Source organism: Cervus canadensis, chromosome 25 (genome assembly GCF_019320065.1).
Source record: "Cervus canadensis isolate Bull #8, Minnesota chromosome 25, ASM1932006v1, whole genome shotgun sequence".
Lineage (NCBI taxonomy): Eukaryota > Metazoa > Chordata > Mammalia > Artiodactyla > Cervidae > Cervus > Cervus canadensis.
The window spans coordinates 16,152,622-16,172,540 of record NC_057410.1 but is presented as its reverse complement, the minus strand read 5'-3'; the positions used below and the strand labels follow the sequence as shown (position 1 = coordinate 16,172,540).

Genomic DNA, 19,919 nt, shown 5'->3' with positions numbered 1-19,919 from the left:
TCAACTAAATATTAGCAACCCAAATCCATACATTAAAAGGATCATCACTATCAAGTAAGACTAACCAGGCAGTGCAAAGATTTTTCAGTCTCCACAAATCAATCAATGTTATATACCACACTAACAAACTGAAGGATAAAAATCATATGATCATCTCAATAGAGGCAGAAAAGCCTTTTGACAAAATTCAACATTCATTTATGATTAAAAAAGCTCTTCAGAAAGTAGGCACAGAGGGGACCACAATACAGGTCATATATGGCAAGCATATAGTTAACATCATTCTCACGGGTGAAAAGCATCTCCTCTGAGGTCAGGAACAAGACAAGATGCCCACTCTCACCAATTTTATTGAAGATAATATTGGAAGTCCAAGACACAGCTATCAGACAAGAAAAAGAAATAAAAGGAATCTAAATTAGAAAGAAAAAAGTAAAACTGTCACTGTTTGCAGATGACATGATACTACACATAGAAAATCCTAAAGACACTGCCAGAAAACTAATAGAGCTCATTAATGAATTCAATAAAGTGGCAGGATACAGAAATCTGTTGCATTTCCGTACACTAACAACAAACAATCAGAAAGAGAAATTAAGGAAACAATTCCATTAACAACTGCATCAAAATGAATAAAATAACAAGGAATAAACCTACCTAGCAGATAAAAGACCTGTACCTGGAAAACTGTAAGACTCATGAAAGAAACTGAAGATGACAGAAACCGATGGAAAGATATACCATCTTCATGGACTGGAAGAATTAATAATGTCAAAATGACCATACTACCCAAGGCAATCTATATATTCAATGAAATCCCTACTAAAACACCAACAGAATTTTTCACAGAACATAAAATTTGTATGGAAACACAAAAGATTTAAAGAGTCAAAACAGTCTTGAGAAAGAACATAACTGAAGGAATCACCGTCTCTGACTTCAGACTAGATTACAAAGCTATGGTAATCAAAATAGTATCGTACTGGCACAAAGACACACATATCAATCAAATACAAGAGACCAGAAATAAATCCAACTCACTTACGTTCAATTAATCTACAATAAAGAAGGCAAGAATAAGAATGTACAATAGAGAAAAGACAGTCTCTTCAACAAATGGTGCTGGAAGAAATAGGCAGGTATATGGAAAAGAGTGAAACATAGAAGATTCTCTAACAACATATACAAAAGCAAACTCAAAATGGATTAAAGACTTGAATGCAAGACTGGATATCACTCTCTATCATAAATTGCAGCAGTAATTTTGAGGGGATCTGTCTCCTAAAGCAAAGAAAATAATAGCAAAAATAAATGGGAGGAGCTAAGTAAACTTAAAAACTTTTGCACAGTGAAGGAAACCATCAACAAAATGAAGACAACCTACTGAATAGAAGTAAATATTTGCAAATGATATGACTGATAAGGTGTTACTATCCAAAATATATAAATAGCTCCTATAAATCAACATTAAAAATACAAAAACAAAATTAATAAAAGGACAGAGACCCATTAGACATTTTTCCAAAGAAGACATACAGATGATCCACAGGCACATGAAAAGGTGCTCACCATTAGTATCATCAGAGAAGCTTAAATTAAAACCACAGTGAAATATCACCTCACACCTTTCAGAATGGCTAGCATCAAAAAGACCACAAATAACAAGCATTGGCAAGAGTGTAGAGAAAAGGGAAACCTCATACACTGGTTGTGAAAATGGTGCAGCCACTATGGAAAAAAAGTATGAAGATCCCTCAAAAAACTAAAAATAGAACTACCATATGACCCAGAAATACCACTCCTGGGTATTTATTCAAAAAAAAAAAAAGAAATGATACAAGCACTCTAATGATAGGCAAGATATGGAAGCAACCTAAGTGTCCACCATCAGATGAATGAAAAAAAAAGATATGGTATTATAAATATACAATAGAATAATACCCACCAACAAAATGATTGAAATTTTGCCATTTGCAACAACATGAATGAATTTAGAGGTTATTATGCTAAGTGAAATAAGTCAAAGAAAGACAAATACTATTTGATCTCACTTATATGTAGAATCTAAAAAATAAAACAAACTAGTGAACATAAAAAATTAAAACACACTCACAGATACAGAGGACAAACTAGTGTTTACCAATGTGGAGAGGAAAGAGGGGAGGGCCAAGATAATGTTAGGAAATTAAGAAGCACAAATTACTATGTATAAAATAAGCTAAAAGGATATACCATATAACACAGGGAATATAGCCAATATTTTATAATGACTATAAATGGAATATAACCTTTGTACCTCAATAAAAAAAGAAAGAACAAAGAAAATTATCTAAAATGTATGTGTAAAATTCATATCTTCTGTAAAATAATGAGTTGATTGTCTTTCAAATTCCATGTTTAATTTGATACAGAGATAATCAAAATGATAAAAATTTAAAGTGATAAACACTACTAAAATTACCATGGATTTTCATATTTTATCCCAAATGTGATTAGACTGGGTGATTTTTTTAACATTCCTATGCCAAGTTTCATAATGAATATTTACATTTACAACAGAGAAATAAAGTATGCATTTTGAAAGATTTTTGTTGGGAACTACAGACAGTATTATTGACATGATTACAAAGAATAAACATTAATAAAATGGTAAATTAGCTGCACAGAAAGGAATAACTCACCGCTGATTTGTCCTGGTCTCAATGAGTTTCTGAATGGTGAAATCATCAGAAAATGAGAAAACTTTTGTACCACATCCTCCCCACATAATGTTTTTTTCAGTTAAGTTCACAGATTCACTCAGACACATCAGTGGAGTGCTGACATTTCCTATGTTGAGTATCTTCAAAGGAGTGGCTCCTTTACACTTTGCCAAAAAGAGAAAACACATTCAGTAAATTGAGTATCTACAGAATGAAATAGTGTAAAATTTGAGATTTTTAAAAACTACTTTCCCTCTTAAATGGTTAGAGGTATAAAAAAAAAATTCAGGATATATTTTTCAAATGGCTTACAAAAACAGGATTTAATTCAAATAGTATTCGGTTATCTTTATAACCAATCTCTTCACTTCTCCATGCAAAATTTGTACAGCAGTAACCTAAAAATTATACTATAATTACTTCTTTATCTCTCATTAGAAAATAAGCTTTTTTGATAACAAAGAGTATGAATGGGTAGGATGTTAAATGACTAGATGGAACCACAGATGAATGAAGGGTGGAGAATCAATGCTTTAATGATAAACGTGAATCTTAAGAACAGAAAGTCAAATGATTTCTTCAAGATTAAAGAATAGGCTGATAGCAAGCCAGACTTAAAACTTGTTTCCCTTGTCTTCCACAATACATTTATAAGAAATTATCTACTTCACTTATATAAACATGGAATTATTTCCATTACTAACACTATATTATAAATCAGATCTCATTTATCAATTTTTCCTTGGTTCATTCATATACACAGTTAATCACCAAGTACTTATAAAGAATCTATTGTGTATAAGACTTTCTGAAGCAATGAAAAGATAAAAAGCAGAATACATGATCCTTGGTGTCAGGGAGTTTATAATCAGAAGGAGGCTGGTGATGAACAAACATAAAACAATTTAAATTTTGATGCAGAATGTGTTCAATATTTACCTTAACAGTTTTATCTTCAAAAATTGCTAAGTTGCCATCAGCAGTTCCCACTAAAAGGAAATTTTTTTGCTTGCTAAAAGAAAAAAATGTCAAAATTGTTGTAAAAACAATGATTATAGAGACCAAGATGGCTTCACATTCCCCCTAGCTTAACTAAATTTTAGACAGGTTTTTTTCCTGGTTATTGGCCCTGACCTCCCTTTCCTTACAGCATTCACTAGAGAAAACGTAAATTGTAAGTTCTTTCTCCGCCCATTTAGTAAATTGTAACTTCTTTCTCCGCCCATTTAAAATGCAGATCTTCTCCTAGACCCTTGCAAGTTTTATAACTTAAAAATGACTTTCTCAAGGATATGAGAGCCTACTCTGAAATGTCATCAGACTATGACATGCCTTCTCATAGTCTTTTTAGGACAGTAGGAGCTCTATTTCAATAAGCAACGATCAGCAACACAGATGGCCTTATCACATTGACCCTCCTCCTCCCCCAAAGTCCTCCAGCACTTTTCCACTAGCTCCTTAAAGGGTTTAAAAACTCTCCCATCCTTTATTTCAGCAGAGCTGAGTTCAATTCCTCTCCCCTACTGCAATTACCTTAAACATAAAGTCTTCCTTGCCTATTTGACTTCGTCTGATGAAATTTTTGACAGTATCCAAACAATAATTTTTGGATCATTGCCAATGGAGTTTATATTTCAGCCACCAAAACTTGGACTTCACATTTTTCTAATACTTATTTATTTTCTGGTACTGACTGAAGGATATGACTTATAATCTAAATGACTCATGGAAATCATACTGCCCCAAATATTACAGCAACTAATCTATCACTCATATCTGAAATTCTACCATTTCAATAACGGATAATGTTTAAGCCATTTTCACCTATTAACAATGTATGAATTCATTTATTGAAGTTTTTTTTTTTTTAATCTGGTAGTTAGTTATGTGCTATGCTTTAGAGGCATATAACAGATTATCGATGTACATATATTTAGAGAAAGAATAAGAACTCTTTTTGGTAGAAGCCCTATGAAAGTACATTGCTGTCATGAGTTGTGAAGAGTTAGAGCGATAATTGAGGTAAAATGAAGCAAGGCTGGGGGGTCTGAAGAAATGACTGACCTATTTTTTAACTGCCTCAGCCTTATCTGTCTACAGGAAAACACAAACATCTTTGAGGCCTCCTATAATTCCCTTTAAGACAAGCAACCAATGGGAAAATGTTAAAAATTAGGCAAGCTGTGCTGATACTGCAACAATTTTGCACATAATTAAGTCAACTAAAAGATAGGTAATGTTCCTTCAAGGTCAAATTCACTGTCTTACCTTTGCTTGGAAAAGGAATTGCAATACAAGCAAGTTACAGAATCAGTCATCTTTTCAAGAGTATGCCTCTTTCTCCCATCTTCAGTATTAATGACAAGGAGCATGCCAGACTGTGTTCCAGACACAATCCAACTTTCCTTTTCAACAGGAAGATACACCAAGGCAAGGCACAGTATTCTACTATCAGTAACTTCCTATTAAGAAAAGAAAACACACTCTAAAGGACTTTGTTCTACCTTGTGTCTACAATTTGTACAGAATTGTGTAATCCACATATTTAACTTCTTATTTTCTTGCTTTTAATTTTAAAAACAGTGACGATTTTATTTAACTTGCAACAATAAATGAGTTAATTGGCAAAGAAAAGAAAAATGTCTGTCTAGAATGTACCTGAAACTAAAATTTAAAAACTGAAAATTATTTTCAGTATCGTTTCTCACTCCATCAAAATAATACAAGAACACTGTTCAACCTTAAGAATAATATTTAGGCACAACACATTTCAAAGCAACTACAAAAATATTAGACTTTTTAAGTCTAGAAATTTACCTTATAATTCCCAGTACAATTAGTGACCCATCTTATAGAAGCCAAGCCCAGATCTCCTCTATCACCCACCCTCAGCTGTTCTGAGTGTTGGCTACTAAGAGCTCAAAGCTTCATCCTTCACTACCTTCAGCCCACAGGGAGCTGGCTTGTTCAGAAGTGGCTGGGAGATTACCCCACTCTACCATTGGGCAAATTGTGGCTAATGACCAACTGATAAGTGGGAATGACATACTAGACCACTTGCCTGGTGAAAGAATTAATCTGTGCTGTTATCACATTCCAGAGTTTCTTGGTAATGATTGAAAGTTGGAGGGCTACATACAGTCCTTGGGGTTGAAAGATTGAGCATGAATGCACATACACAAAGCTTGAAGCTAGACTTCCGCAGAAACTACATTTTGGCTGAGCTTCTTCCCCTGACCTATGTGACTTCCCGTATCTTCTTTAAAGCTTCTCTCTCCTTGTGCGCTCTGCTTAGTCGTTCATTCATGTCCGGCTGTTTGCAACCCCATGGACTGTAGCCTGCCAGGCTCCTTTGTCTATGGGGATTCTCCAGGCAAGAATACTGGAGTGGGTTGCCACATCCTCCCTCCTCCAGAGAATCTTCCCAACCCAGAGATCAAGCCCAGGTCTCCTGCATTGCAGGCGGATTCTTTATCATCTGAGCTACCAGGGAAGCCCAAGAATACTGGAGTGGGTAGACTATCCCTTCTCCAGGGGATCTTTCCAACCCAGGAATTGAACAGGGGTTTCCTCCATTGCAGGTGGATTCTCTGCCAGCTGAGCTACCAGGGAAGCCCTCTCTTTTGTTAAATCACTCATTCAAAATCCTGCTTCAGGCTCTGTTTCTAGGGATCCTGACCTGAGACATAACATTGTGGTTTTAAAACAAAACACATACCACTTAATGTCTTGTGAATGTACTTGTTCTAACAGGAAGCTAATTTAATAACAAGTCTACCTTAGCCCTTATTTAATTTTTTCCTAAGTAACTTTTTTTTCAAAGAACCAGTTGAGTTGCTGCAGTTCCACTTGACAGTCATAGGTAGTGTCGAGAATCTCTCAGACTTCTTTCTTGGGTAGGCCCTGGACAATCACTTTCCACCCAGCAGTTGGACACAGATAGCTCTGTCACTGTGTCCCAAACCAAACACCATGCCTTCAAGCCCTCCCTTGGCCCTGGCCCCAGCCAGACACTTTACACCTATGCATTGAATGCTCCCAAGTAACTTTTTAACTGGCAAAAGCTTTAAAATAATTCACAAAGTGAGTTTTCTAGAATATCACTAATTTAAAGAGTATTTGGATTTACCTCAGGAGTGTATCTTTCTGTATTTAAGTCCAGACATGAGAGCTGTCCTTTGTCCGTGTGCCCACAGCCCAGCCAAATCCTCACATTCTTGCTGTTGTGATTCATAGCAACCATGCATTCAACAGTAAAGCTTTTAGGGACTGATATACGTCTCATCAGACAGATTAACTCAGCTGAATTCAAAATGTCAAAGACCTGAGAAGTTTAAAAAATAACACACATCAAGTTAATACATGTCTGCTTGAAAGATTATGGTGGTAGTTTTGATTATGATGGTAGTCGCTAAGTCGTGTCAAGAGTCTTTGAGACCTTATGGACTGTAGTCCACCACGCTCCTCTGTCCGTGGGATTTTCCAGGCAACAATACTGGAATGGGTTGCCATTTCCTTCTCCAGGTGATCTTCCTGACCCAGGGATCAAACCTGCATTTCTAGCTTGACAGGTAGATTCTTTACCACCAAGACACCTGGGAAACACCTTGAAAGATCATATCATTGTGCATAACGTTACAGTTAAATGTTACAGTTCCATCAAGAAAAATCTAAACTTGTTATTTAAACTGTGACCCACCCAGAGCAAAAGATTAACAAACTAGAGATAAAATTACATTAAAACAATACTTATTTTTAAACTGTGCATGGTATACACACATTATTATGTTGGGTATATTTTGTAACTTGAAAAGAAATTCCCAAAGTGCCATATTAACAGAAAGTTAACAGAATCAGGAGCTATTCTTCATTCAGTTTTATACCACAGAAACACATCATGTTGAAGATAAATATTCGAGCCAACAACAGACTAGAGCTTCTATCAGTTGAAGGGAAATGAAATTTTGATCTTTGGGAACAAGCTTCCCTGGTAGCTCAACTGGTAATGAATCCACCTGCACTGCAAGAGACCCCAGTTCAACTCCTCGGTTGGGAAGATCCCTTGGAGAAGGGATAGGCTACCCACTCCAGCACTCTTGCCTGGAGAATCCCCATGGACAGAGGAAGCTGGCGGGCTACAGTCTATGGTGTCACAAAGAGTCAGACACAACTTAGCGACTAACCACAGCATGGCAACAAACTCACAAATGGCCTCTAGATTTTGTTTTCGTTTTTCCTTCAAGCACTGAAGAACTAGAGAGATGGCATAAAGTCAGTGTAAGGAGACAACCAGGAGTCAGGAAAATGGAATTAGAGTCTCATGTCACAGCCACTTGCCCGCCATGCAGGAGACGCCAAGAAAGCTCCTTTCCAGCCAGTGCCTCATCTGACAAAGCCATGAGTTTACCTATCTTGCCTAGCACACACGGTATTTTAAATAGGCATGAGAAAGTTTTGGAATACTGTCATATGCTAAAAGAAAAAAACCCTCAAGGTGATAGGTAAGCTATAAAATACAAGTGAAGTATAAGCAAAAATTTAAAAAAGAAAAAGTAAAACCATAATTAAGCTTTGGAGAATATCACCAAGATAATTTTTTTTTAAAGTCTGTATGATTAATACTGGTAGCAACCAGAATTAAAAAGTAAGACAAGTAGTCAACATGATTATAGGTTGTTTGATATAGATAGTGTATACATGTCCTCAGCTATTTCTCAGTAGGAAACTGAACAAAAATTTTTCAATTAATTATTATACAAAATTGAGAGTCCACAACATAAAAACACCTCTTATTTTGATATATTAAATTTTTCATTTAAAACATAGAAAGAGGGACTTCTCTGGCAGTGGTTAAGACTTCCACTACAGGGGGCGAGGGTTTGATATGATCAGGAAACTAATATCCTGCATGCCATGCAGTGTGACCATGAAATAAAAACAAAATAAAATTTTAAAAACTGTAAGAGTTCTATTTCCAATAATATGACAGAAAAGGTTATTTGGACAAGCCTTCCAGCTAACTACAATTTAAAATGTTGAAGAAATTATTTTTTTAACCTCTTAAAAATATTAGGAATCTGAAAACACCATACAGAATTATCAGGCCAAAATATTAATGAAAGGCAGAATCCAGAGAGGTCAGATGAGACCCAAAGCCTGATTTTCCCTTAAGGCACTGGTCTACTGAAGTAAAACTGATATGTGGTTTTGAATGCCTTATGGGGCTGGTGGGAAAGAGTTAAATCTAGGGATGCCCAAAGTGGAGAATGTAGCAATGGGATAAAACTGGGACCCCAAAGGGCCACATATTCAGAGTAAATGAAAACGAGAAATAAAGCCATGCTCCACTCTCACTCCCATTAGTCTATAAGGAAAGTGGCCGTGGGACTTCACAGACACAGGGTGAAAGAGCAAAAGAACCCTGAGAAACTATTATTCATAAGCTTGCTCTTAAGATTTACAAATAAGATGCCCATCACCTAGGGGATTCAAAAACATCTCAAGCCAGGAACTGAGTTTAAGGCAATTCATAGCAAAAAATATCCAATAAAAGATATGCAAGACCTGTATGCAGAATTGTAAAACTTTACTGAAAGACACTTAAGACTTAAACAGAGAGATAACCCACATTCAAGAATACAGAAACTTAATATATCATAAGGCTGTTGCCTATAGATTCAATGCAAGTTTAATCCAAAGCACAATCAAATTTTTCAAAAAAGTTAACAGTGATTTAAAAACTTACATGGAAAAACTAGACCAAAGAACAGCTAAGGCATTCCTAAAGGATAACAATTAGGGGGAAAAAAGACTATTAAAGCTTCAGGAATTAAGAGAGGACTGTACTGGAGGAAAAACAGGTAAACTGACCAATGGAAGAGAGTATGTGTGCATGTATCTTTAAGAGTATATCACAGAGTGCAAACAGAAAAAAAAAAGATCAATGGAAGACAAAGGAAGAAACAATTTCATAGATGAAACTGGAAAATAGATTATCCAAATGAAAAAAAAGAAAATTGGATTTAGATAAAAATACAATTCCTGATGAATTAAGAACTTTATCAAAAGCAAAACTTTTAAACTTAATGAAGAAACCATAGGTAAATATTTTTGTGGCTCTGGGAGAGATAATGGCCTTTTAAAACAAGATTCTAAAACTAATAGCCATAAAAGTAAGTACTATTAAGTTTATCTCTATTAAAATTAAGAAATTCTGTTAAGCAAAAGGCACTCCATAGGAAATAAAAATGGGAACCATGAATTGGGAAAAGAAATTTGCAACATAGGTAACCAACTAAGTTTTAGTATACAATGTAGAAAAGAAAGAAGCTGTTTTTAAATTTCATTTTTGTGCAAAATAACCTAATAGAAAAATGGGCAAAACAATGAACAAGCATTTTCCAGAAAAGAAAACGTATATATCACCAATGAATATATAAAGAAATGCTCATCCTTACTAGTAACCAGGAAAATGTAAAGCAATGTATAAAACTGAATCCATTTTGAAAAAATTAAGAAGTCAAATAGTACAATACTTCAGGAGAATATATTTTTAAAAACAGCTACAATAATATACAGGTGATGAAACTGTTAAGCTGGTACAACTTCTTCAGAAAATGATTTAGACATTCCCATATTCCGTGATTCTGCAATTCAACTCCTAGATATATAACATAAAGCAATTCTTATGTAATTTGCACTAGGAGATGTACAACCATGCTCATAATAGTACTGATAATAGCAAAAAACTAGAAACAATACCCATTGATATGGTCATGGGTAAATACATTGTTGTGCATTCAAACAATGGAATGGAATAGCCAGGAAAGAAATCAACAGCTATGTTCAACAATATGGATGAAGCTCACAAAACAATATTGGGAGAAAAACTGAAAAATCTCAGAACAGCATGCGACTGCTTCCATTTTAAATAAATTATGAATACAGGAATATTAAACTGAGTAGTGAAACCTTAAAGAGGAAATAAAAATGATTAACATGAATGTTAGGAGAGTGGCCACATTGATAGGGAAAAAGAGTGATGCAATCAGAAAGAGGCATATGTGCCTTTCTGGAATGTTCACCCTTTGTTTTGTGCCTGGGGTGGTGAGAGGATGTAAGAGTTTTGCTTTATAACTGTTACAAACTGTGAGCGTATTTATATGCTTAAGTATATATATATATATATTTTATAAATAGATAAATATTTTTATGTTCTGCACAAAATATTGATAAATTTTAATGATATGAATACCTGGGCAGAAGTAGGTCTTTCTTGAGGATTTTCTTTCAAACATTTTTTAATTAACTTCTCAACCATAGGCCATGGGGCACAACCATATTCTTTAACTGGATCTAAAACATTAAAAAACATATCACACTAAAACACTGAACAAATCAGAAAGATTATTTTATTTCTTCTCGATGTGTATGAGAGGTCCAGACATTGCAAAGGAAACACTGATCTCTATAATTCCATATTTATTATGAACTGTTTATCACTCTTAAAGCTAATTTTGTTAATTATCGCCACTAGAAACATTAAAAAAGAGTCCTTGATTTTTATAGTATAAAAAAAGACACAAATACCAATTGAATAAAAATAGATTTTCATTTCACACCTTCATTTCAAATAGAGTTTGAAAATACTTTTGTTCATATATTAGACTTTTTTGCAAATACTTTTAATATTCAAAGTAGGCAAGCATTCAGTCCTCATATCCCCACAGTCATTTGTGAACATTTGTTTTTAAATATGCCATTTTTCTGGTCAGTGTAGAATAGAGACCTGAAAACTTTTCCTGGAAAGCTAATTGATAAAATGAGGGAGATGACCCAGATTGTGCATGAAGTATTTAGTCAAATAAAAATAGATTTCCTTCTGTTGGGAATCTTTAAGGTCCCCAAAAGGAGATAATTATCTTCCCTGTAGCTGGAACACAGTGTACACTAAAAACTTTTCTTAAGTGAAAAGCAGAAAATATGAGAAACAAATAAATATATTTAAAAGAATATTTCAGAATGCAAACTGAAGTAACAGTTAAGGAATGAAAAAAAAAAGTCCTAGAATTTCTTTAAAGCATAAGTGAAATTGAAAAGTGAAAGTGAAGTTGCTCAGTCATGTCCGACTCTTTGCGACCTCATGGACTGTAGCCCACCAGGCTCCTCCATCCATGGAATTTTCCAGGCAAGAATACTGGAGTGGGTTGCCGTTTCCTTCTCCAGGGGATCTTCCCGACCCAGGGATCGAACCTGGGTCTCCTGTATTGTGGGCAGACTCTTTACGGTCTGAGCCACCAGGGGATCCCTTAAAGCATGAAGCAACCATTCAAAATGAGATCTGATCTCATTAAACACTCATTGACTAATTCTTGCTAATATTTACTACTAAAAATTATTATAGTAAATAATTTGTTTCATTCCTGCATAGAAATTACTTCACTCAAGAAAATGAAAATACTCCAAGCTAATGGACACTTAGAGACTCTTTATGAGAAGAAAAGTCACTAAACCTGGACTTATAATAGTATTTCCTTTTCTGAGTATTCTTCTAAATATAATACCTAATATATCAATATTTAGAATACTAAAAAGAAACCCTATATTTTCTATGTTTCTATATGATTTATATTAACATCACAGAATTTAAGAATATTCATGCACTAAACAAAAAACTTATCAGTTGTAAAATGAATTAGTCTATAAATAAAATTAAATAACTTAGAAATGAAGCTGCTAAATTAAAATATAATAATCTTTATTGTAGATAAAACTTACCAGGTAATTTCCCTTGTATTGCCAATTCATCAAACTCATTTGGAAACTTCAGACCTTCTGCTATTCTACCTCCAGTTGTCAAAATGTCATAAAGTAGCAAACCAAATGAATAAACATCAGCTTGTTGGTTATAAATAACATTTCCTCTAGCAACTTCAGGTGCACGAAAACCTGAAAGAAAACAGACATATTAATAAATATGCTCAAACCCAGGGCTTATATACCCAAGGAAGTATATATTTAGGCCTCTATGCTAATGAATAGAAGATGAGTCTAAACAGGCCATATCATCTTTAAATGGAGATAGCTTAAGTCAATTAAGAGCCATGTCCCAAGACATTTCACCCACGGTCAATTTGGAAGAATAATAAGGAGAAAGATGCAATAACAAATTATTTAGTGATGTTTCACAATTAAATAAAGCCTAAAAGGGGGGAAAAAATCTACATCCTTCTTAATAATAACTATTCTCAGGGTACTATTTCACACAGAAGAGGAGACAGGAGGCAGATTTGCAGATTTTACTCCAAGTCACTTTAACCTGGCTTAAAATGTTAACGGACTTATTATTTCAAGAACATGTGACTCTACTCCTTCAAATCAGTTGAAAACTAAAAAGAAAACCACAACTAAAATGAATAAAAGCCCTCTATCTTAAATGAAGGTTCATGCCTGAAATTCTTTTATAAGGAAATAAAACCTTTCACCTCGCAATAAAGATAAATCATTTTAATCACTTCAGAAAAAAGAGTAATTTCAACATTACCTATAATAATAAAAATATTAACAATCTAAAGAAATCCAACTATAAAGAAAATAAGTTAAATACTGTACACTATGCAGTAGCTTAAAATAATTTTTAAGATGTTATAATGCAAATGAAAAAAATGTATAATATAATTCTGAATAGACAAAGTTATCACCTGAATTAATTTTCTTAGCTGTGATAATGGTATGGCTATTATGCAAGCAAACATCCTTATACAATACTAAGAAAATACATGCAAATACATTTCAGGATGACACAGCATGATATCTTCAACTCAATTACAAAGACTCATACTCAAACAGAACAGAAAAGGAACAACAATGTGGCAAAAAAGTAATAATCAAATTATGTGAAGGGTATACAGGTAAATATTATACTATTCTTTCAACTTTTTCATAGGCTGAAACATTTTCAAAACAAACAGTTAATGGGAATGTGCAAAATTAAAACTACAAAGAAATACATCCAAATGTAATAACAATTATTTACAAGTACAGAAATTATGAGTAGCTTTTATTTTCCTTTATAATTTCAAATTTTCCACAATGGACATATATGATCGCTATGGTAAATATATAGCCAGGAAAATATAATGAAGTATGAATTCATATCCTTCAAGGAGTAAATGACTGAACTGAGAAAGTGTTTTTAACAGCACTTCTCAGCAAAAGACAAAGCTCGTCAACCCTTTAACAAGCTAGAAGGAGTCAAAAGGATGGAGACAACAAATTTGAGCAGGATAACCTCTACTGAACTAACTGTAAACATTCTCTCGTGAACATTTTGCCACATTTATTCCTCTTCTCTCTTTCTCTGTTACCATTTTCACACATTTGTATCTGAGTGTGTGTGTCTTCTTCCTTCTCTGTCACTCCCTCTCACTCTTTCTCGTTCTCTCCTTGTCTTTGTGCATGTACAGAAAATATTTGACATTATATTAAGTTGAAGATAAAATATTTCAAACCTAAGTATAGTATGTATCCTTAAGATAAGGATACATGGGGATCTTTAGGCAGGAATACTAGAGTAGGTTGCCATTTCTTTCTCCAGTGGACCACGTTTTGTCAGAACTCTTTTCTATGACCCGTCCATTTTGGGTGGCCCTGCATGGCATGGCTCATGGCTTCACTGAGTTATGCAAGCCACTTTTGTCATGACAAGGCTGTGATCCAGGAAGGGGATCTTAAGAATCCGTTGGACTACAAAGAGATCAAACCAGTCAATCCTAAAGGAAGCAACCCTGAACATTCATTGGAAGGACTGTTGCTGAAGTTGAAGCTCCAACACTTTGGCCACCTGATGCAAAGAGCTGACTCACTGGAAAAGACCCTTATGCTGGGAAAGACTGAAGGGAATAGGAGAAGGGCGTGGCAGAGGATGAGATGGTAAAACAGCATGACCGACTCAATGGACGTGAATTTGAGCAAACTCCAGGAGATAGTGGAGGACATAGGAGTTTGGCATGCTACAATTCACAGGATCACAAAGAGTCAGACACGACTTAACAACTCAACAACAGGATAAGGACATTTTCTAACATAGCTATAATATAATTCTCACATCTAAGTGAAAGAATTATATAAGTAGTTAAGATAGTTCTAAAATAGATCCCTAATAAACTGTACCTATAACACATTGTATGTATATCACAACAGTTTCTAGTTTATATCACTATAGCATTTTACACACACCTTCCTAAATAGGCAGATGAGAACTTTCCATTTTACAAAGAACATAATCATCACGGAAGTGTTAGATGTTTTCCTAATGACACACAGAAAATAAATGGTAAGGTTAAGAGTACTTAAAAACTGTGGCTGGATCTCACAGCAGGCTGGCGGCCAGCCCTACTCACCAGCATGCCTCAACACCAGCTGCAGCTCTAGCACAACTGGAGGGTGCATCCAGCCCACATAGAGGACTCTGAGCACCTGCCTCTGGGGGCCACGTGGGACTGCACTTCTGATTCACAGAGTGTATCTCCTTAATAAACCCACTCCTTCAAGAATAGGAGAGATCACAGACTTACTCAGTACATACAAACAAACACAGAAAATGAGGCAAATGAGAAGACAGCAGAAGCTGTTCCAATTGAAACAACAAAACAAAACTTCAGAAAAATAAAAACAGTGATAAGCAATCCACTTAATGAAGCATTCAAAGTAATGGTCATAAAGATACTCAATGAACTTGAGAGAATAATGAAGGAACACAGTGAGAAACTGAACAAGGAAAAAACATAAAAATTCTAAAACAGAGTTTATAACTGAACTGAAAAATCACTGAAGGGGGCTCAATAACAGATTAGATGAGGTAGAAGAATGAGTCAGTGATCACTCTAACATGATGGAAGACAGAGCAATGGAACTCATCCAGATAGAGAAGTAAAATAAAAATACTGTTTTACATGGACATACATTAAAGTACCTTTGTGACATCATCACCCAGAATAACATCTGCATTATAGGGTTTTCAGAGGGAGAGGAGAGAAAATGGCAGAATAATTATTTCAAGGAATAGTGGTAACAGTCTATAACAAACATAAAGACATTACTTTGCCAACAGGTCAAAGCTATGGTCTTTCCAGCAGTCATGTACAGATATGAGAGTTGGACCATAAACTAGGCGGAGTGCCAAAGAATGGATGCTTTTGAATTGTGGTGCTAGAGAAAACTCTACACGCTGACATCACCAGATGGTTAATATCGAAATCAGATTCATTCTATTCTTTGCAGCCGAAGATGGAGAAGCTCTATACATTCAGCAAAAACAAGACCTGGGGCTGACTGTGGCTCAGATCATCAGCTCCTTATTGCAAAATCCAGACTTAAATTGAAGAAATTAGGGAAAAACACAAGGCCATTCAGGTATAATATATATCAAATCCCTTATCATTATATAGGGGAGGTGATGAATAGATTCAAGGGACTAGATCTGATAAAAGAGTGCCTGAAGAACTATGGACGGAGATTCAGACCATTGTACAGGAGGTGGTGACTAAAACCACAGCCCAAAAAAATAGATGCAAAAAGGCAGTGTGGTTGTCTGAGGAGGCCTTACAAGCAGCTGAGCAAAGAAGAGAAGAGAAAGGCAAATGAGAAAGATAAACTCATCTTAATGCAGAGTACCAGAAAATAGCAAGAATAGGAAAGACTTCTCAAGTAAACAATGCAAAGAAATAGAGGAAAACAATAGAATGGGAAAGATTAGAGATCTAGTCAAGAAAATTAGACACCAAGGGAACATATCTCATGCAAAGATGGGCACAATAAAGGACAGAAACAGCAAAGACCTAACAGAAGCAGAGGAGATTAAGACGAGGTGGCAAGAATACACAGAAGAACTGTTTAAAAAAAAAAAAAAGATCTTAATGACCTAGATAACCACAATGGTGTGGTCACTCACCAGAGCCATACATCTTGGAGTGTGAAGTCAAATGGGACTTAGGAAGCATTACTATGAACAAAGCAAGTGGAGGTAATAGAATTCCAGCTGAGTTATTTCAAATCCTAAAAGATGATGCTTTGAAAGTGCTGCACTCAATATGTCAGCAAATTTGGAAAACTCAGCAATGGCCACAGGACTGGAGAAGGTCAGTTTTTATAAAAATCTCAAAGAATGGCAATGTGAAAGAATCTTCAAACTACTGAAACTTTGTGGCTGTGAGCCGTGTGCTACACTGGGATTGGTAACCTCCGGAAGAAAGGATTTCAAACCAGAGCCAGAGATGAGGCTTGACCACTCACAGCTCTTTGTGTAGCAAAGTTTTATTGAAGTATAATAGAGATAGGGAAAGCTTCTGACATAGACGTCAGAAGGGGACAGAAAGACTGCCCCATTGCTAGTTTTTAGCATCTGTTAGTAAGCTTCTAATCAGAGGAGAGAAATGCCTCAAGGCTGAGGGAGTTTCACCAAGCCCTTCTCCCACAATACTCACTTTTGAGATAGCGCATATAGTGATACAAGGTATGTCATCCCCAGCCATAAAACAATTAACATGAATACTGGTTTGCTGAGCCATTATCTGTAGAAAGTTTGAGAAAAAAAAGAAAACGTCTGCCACCTGTAGTTTATTCCTCTTGCCACTTGGGGACCTCGGGCCTTCCTACCTGTTACCCTCTCACTACTACACAATTGCGCTCATTTCATATGCCAGCAAGGCAATGCCCAAAATCCTTCAAGGTATGCTTCAACAATACAGGAACTGAGAATTTCCAGATGTTCCAGCTGGACTTAGAAAAGGTAAAGAAGTCTTGTTAACTTATTCAACATCAGCTGCATCATAGAAAAAGCAATGGGAATTAAAAAAAAAAAAAATCTAATTCTGATTCACTGACTACACTAAAAGCTTGGACTGTGTGGATCACAACAAACTGTGGAAAATTCTGAAAGAGATGGGAAAATCAGACCACCTTACCTGCCTGCTGGGAAACCTGTATGCAGCCCCAAAAGCAACAGTTAGAACTGAACATGGAACAACAGACTGGTTCAAAATTGGGAAAGGAGTATGGCAAGGCTATATATTGTCACGTTATTTAAACTATATGCACAGATAATCATATGAAATGCCGAGCTTGATGAAGCACAAGCTGGAATCAAGATTGCAGGTAGAAATGTCAATAACCTCAGATATGCAGATGATACCACACTAATGGAAGAGAGGGAAGAGAAACTAAAGAGCCTCTTCATGAGTGTGAAAGAGGAGAGTGAAAAAGCTGGCTTGAAACTGAACATTGAAAAAACTAAAATTGTGGCATCTGGTCCCATCACTTCATGGTAAATGGAAGAGGAAAAAATGGAAAACAGTGACAGATTTCGCTTGGGCTCCAAAATCACTGCAGATGGTGACTGCAGCCATGAAATTATTATACACTTGCTCCTTGGAAGGAAAGCTATGACAAACGTGGATAGTGCATTAAGAGCAGAGACATCAGTTTGCCAACAAAAGTTCATATAGGCAAAGATATGGTTTTTCCAGTAGTCATGTATGGATGTGAGAGTTGGACCATAAGGAAGGCTGAGCACCAAAGAATTGACGCTTTCAAAATGTGGTGCTGGAGAAGACTCTTGAGAGTTCCTTGGACTGCAAGGAGATCCAACCAGTCCATCCTAAAGGAAATCAGTCCTGAATATTCATTGGAAGGACTGATGCTGAAGCTGAAACTCCAATATGTTGGCTACCAACATATTCTTCCAATATGAAGAACTGACTCATTGGAAAAGACCCTGATGCAGGGAAAGACTGAAGGTGGGAAGAGAAGGGGACAACAGAGGATGATATGGTTGGATGGCATCACCGACTTGATGCACATGAGTTTGAGCAAGCTCCAGAAGATAGTGAAGGACAGGGAAGCCTGGCGAACTACAGCTCATGGGGTCACAAAGAGTCAAATATGACTTAGCGACTGAACAACAACGAAGACACTTGAGAGTCCCTTGGATGGCAAGGAGATAAAACCAGTCAATCCTAAAGGAAATCAACCCTGAATATTCATTGGAAGGACTGATGCTGAAGCTCCCATACTTTGGCCACCTGATGTGAAGAGCTGACTCACCGGGAAAGACCTTGATGCTGGGAAAGACTGAAGACAAAGGAAGAGGGAGGCAGGAGCTGAGATAGTTGGATAGCATCACTGATCAATGTTCATGTACTTGGGCAAACTCCAGGAGATAGTAAGGGGCACAGAGGCCTGACATGCTGCAGTCCATGGGTTCACAAAGGGGCAGATGCAACTTAGCAACTGAATAGCAACAACAAATGGTTGAAAATGTCCCTAATCTGAGGAAGATTTCCCCAATCCAGTCCCCAAATCTCTAAGATAAACAAAAAGAGACACACACCAGACACATTATCATTAAAATGGTAAAAGTTAAGGATAAAAGTAGCAAGCAGAGCAACATATTACACACAAGTGAAATCCTATAAGATTATCAGCAGACTCTTGGACAGAAACTCTACATGCCAGAATAGAGTGACATGGCATGTTCACAAAGTGCACAAAGGGGAAAAAAAACAACAACAACAACATTCTAAACAAGAATACTCTACCCAACAAAGTTATCATTGAGAACTGTAGGAGAGATTAGGAGTTTCCCAGATAAACAAAAGAAAAAGGAGTTCACCACTTTTTCACTCTCCTCTTTCACTTTCACCAAGAGGCTCTTGGGTTCCTTTCTCTTTCTGCCATAAGGGTGGTGTCATCTAAACATCTGAAGTGATTGATATTTCTCTCAGCAATCTTGATTCCAGCTTGAGTTTCATCCAGCCCAGCGTTTTGCATGATGTACTCTGCATATAAGTTAAATCAGCAGGGTGACAAGTATACAGCCTTGACGCACTCCTGTCCCAGTTTGGAGCCAGTCCATTGTTTCATGTCCGCTTCTGCTGTTTCTTGACCTGCATACAGATTTTTCAGGAGGCAGGTAAGGTGGTCTGGTATTCCCATCTGTTGGGGTCCTTTAATGGACCGGAACCTGGTGGCACGGAGTCGACGATAAGAAAGTAAAAGAGAGAGAGAGAGAGACAAAAAAAGACCTGGGGACCTAAGCTCTGATGGAGCAAAGGTGCTTTAATGATTTTTCTATGAGTATATATAGGCTGTGGTACAAGAAACTTCTTTCGGGAATGACAGAGATCAGAAAACCAAATGTACAGCAACCGTTACCAAGGG

General features: G+C 36.1%; 1 protein-coding gene across 3 annotated transcripts in view; it reads right to left on the bottom strand.

The window, feature by feature from the left end:
• LRRK2 (leucine rich repeat kinase 2) overlaps positions 1 to 19,919 on the bottom strand; it is a 194,561-nt gene that overhangs the window by 15,467 nt on the left and 159,175 nt on the right. For all 3 annotated transcript variants that reach the window (XM_043446342.1, XM_043446341.1, XM_043446340.1), the window contains exons 42-47: positions 12,480 to 12,650; positions 10,957 to 11,057; positions 6,832 to 7,026; positions 4,971 to 5,164; positions 3,642 to 3,714; positions 2,682 to 2,866 (exon numbers count right to left, since the gene is read on the bottom strand). In XM_043446342.1, the coding sequence (XP_043302277.1) occupies positions 2,682 to 2,866; positions 3,642 to 3,714; positions 4,971 to 5,164; positions 6,832 to 7,026; positions 10,957 to 11,057; positions 12,480 to 12,650 (919 nt within the window). The remainder of the gene's footprint in view (positions 1 to 2,681; positions 2,867 to 3,641; positions 3,715 to 4,970; positions 5,165 to 6,831; positions 7,027 to 10,956; positions 11,058 to 12,479; positions 12,651 to 19,919) is intronic.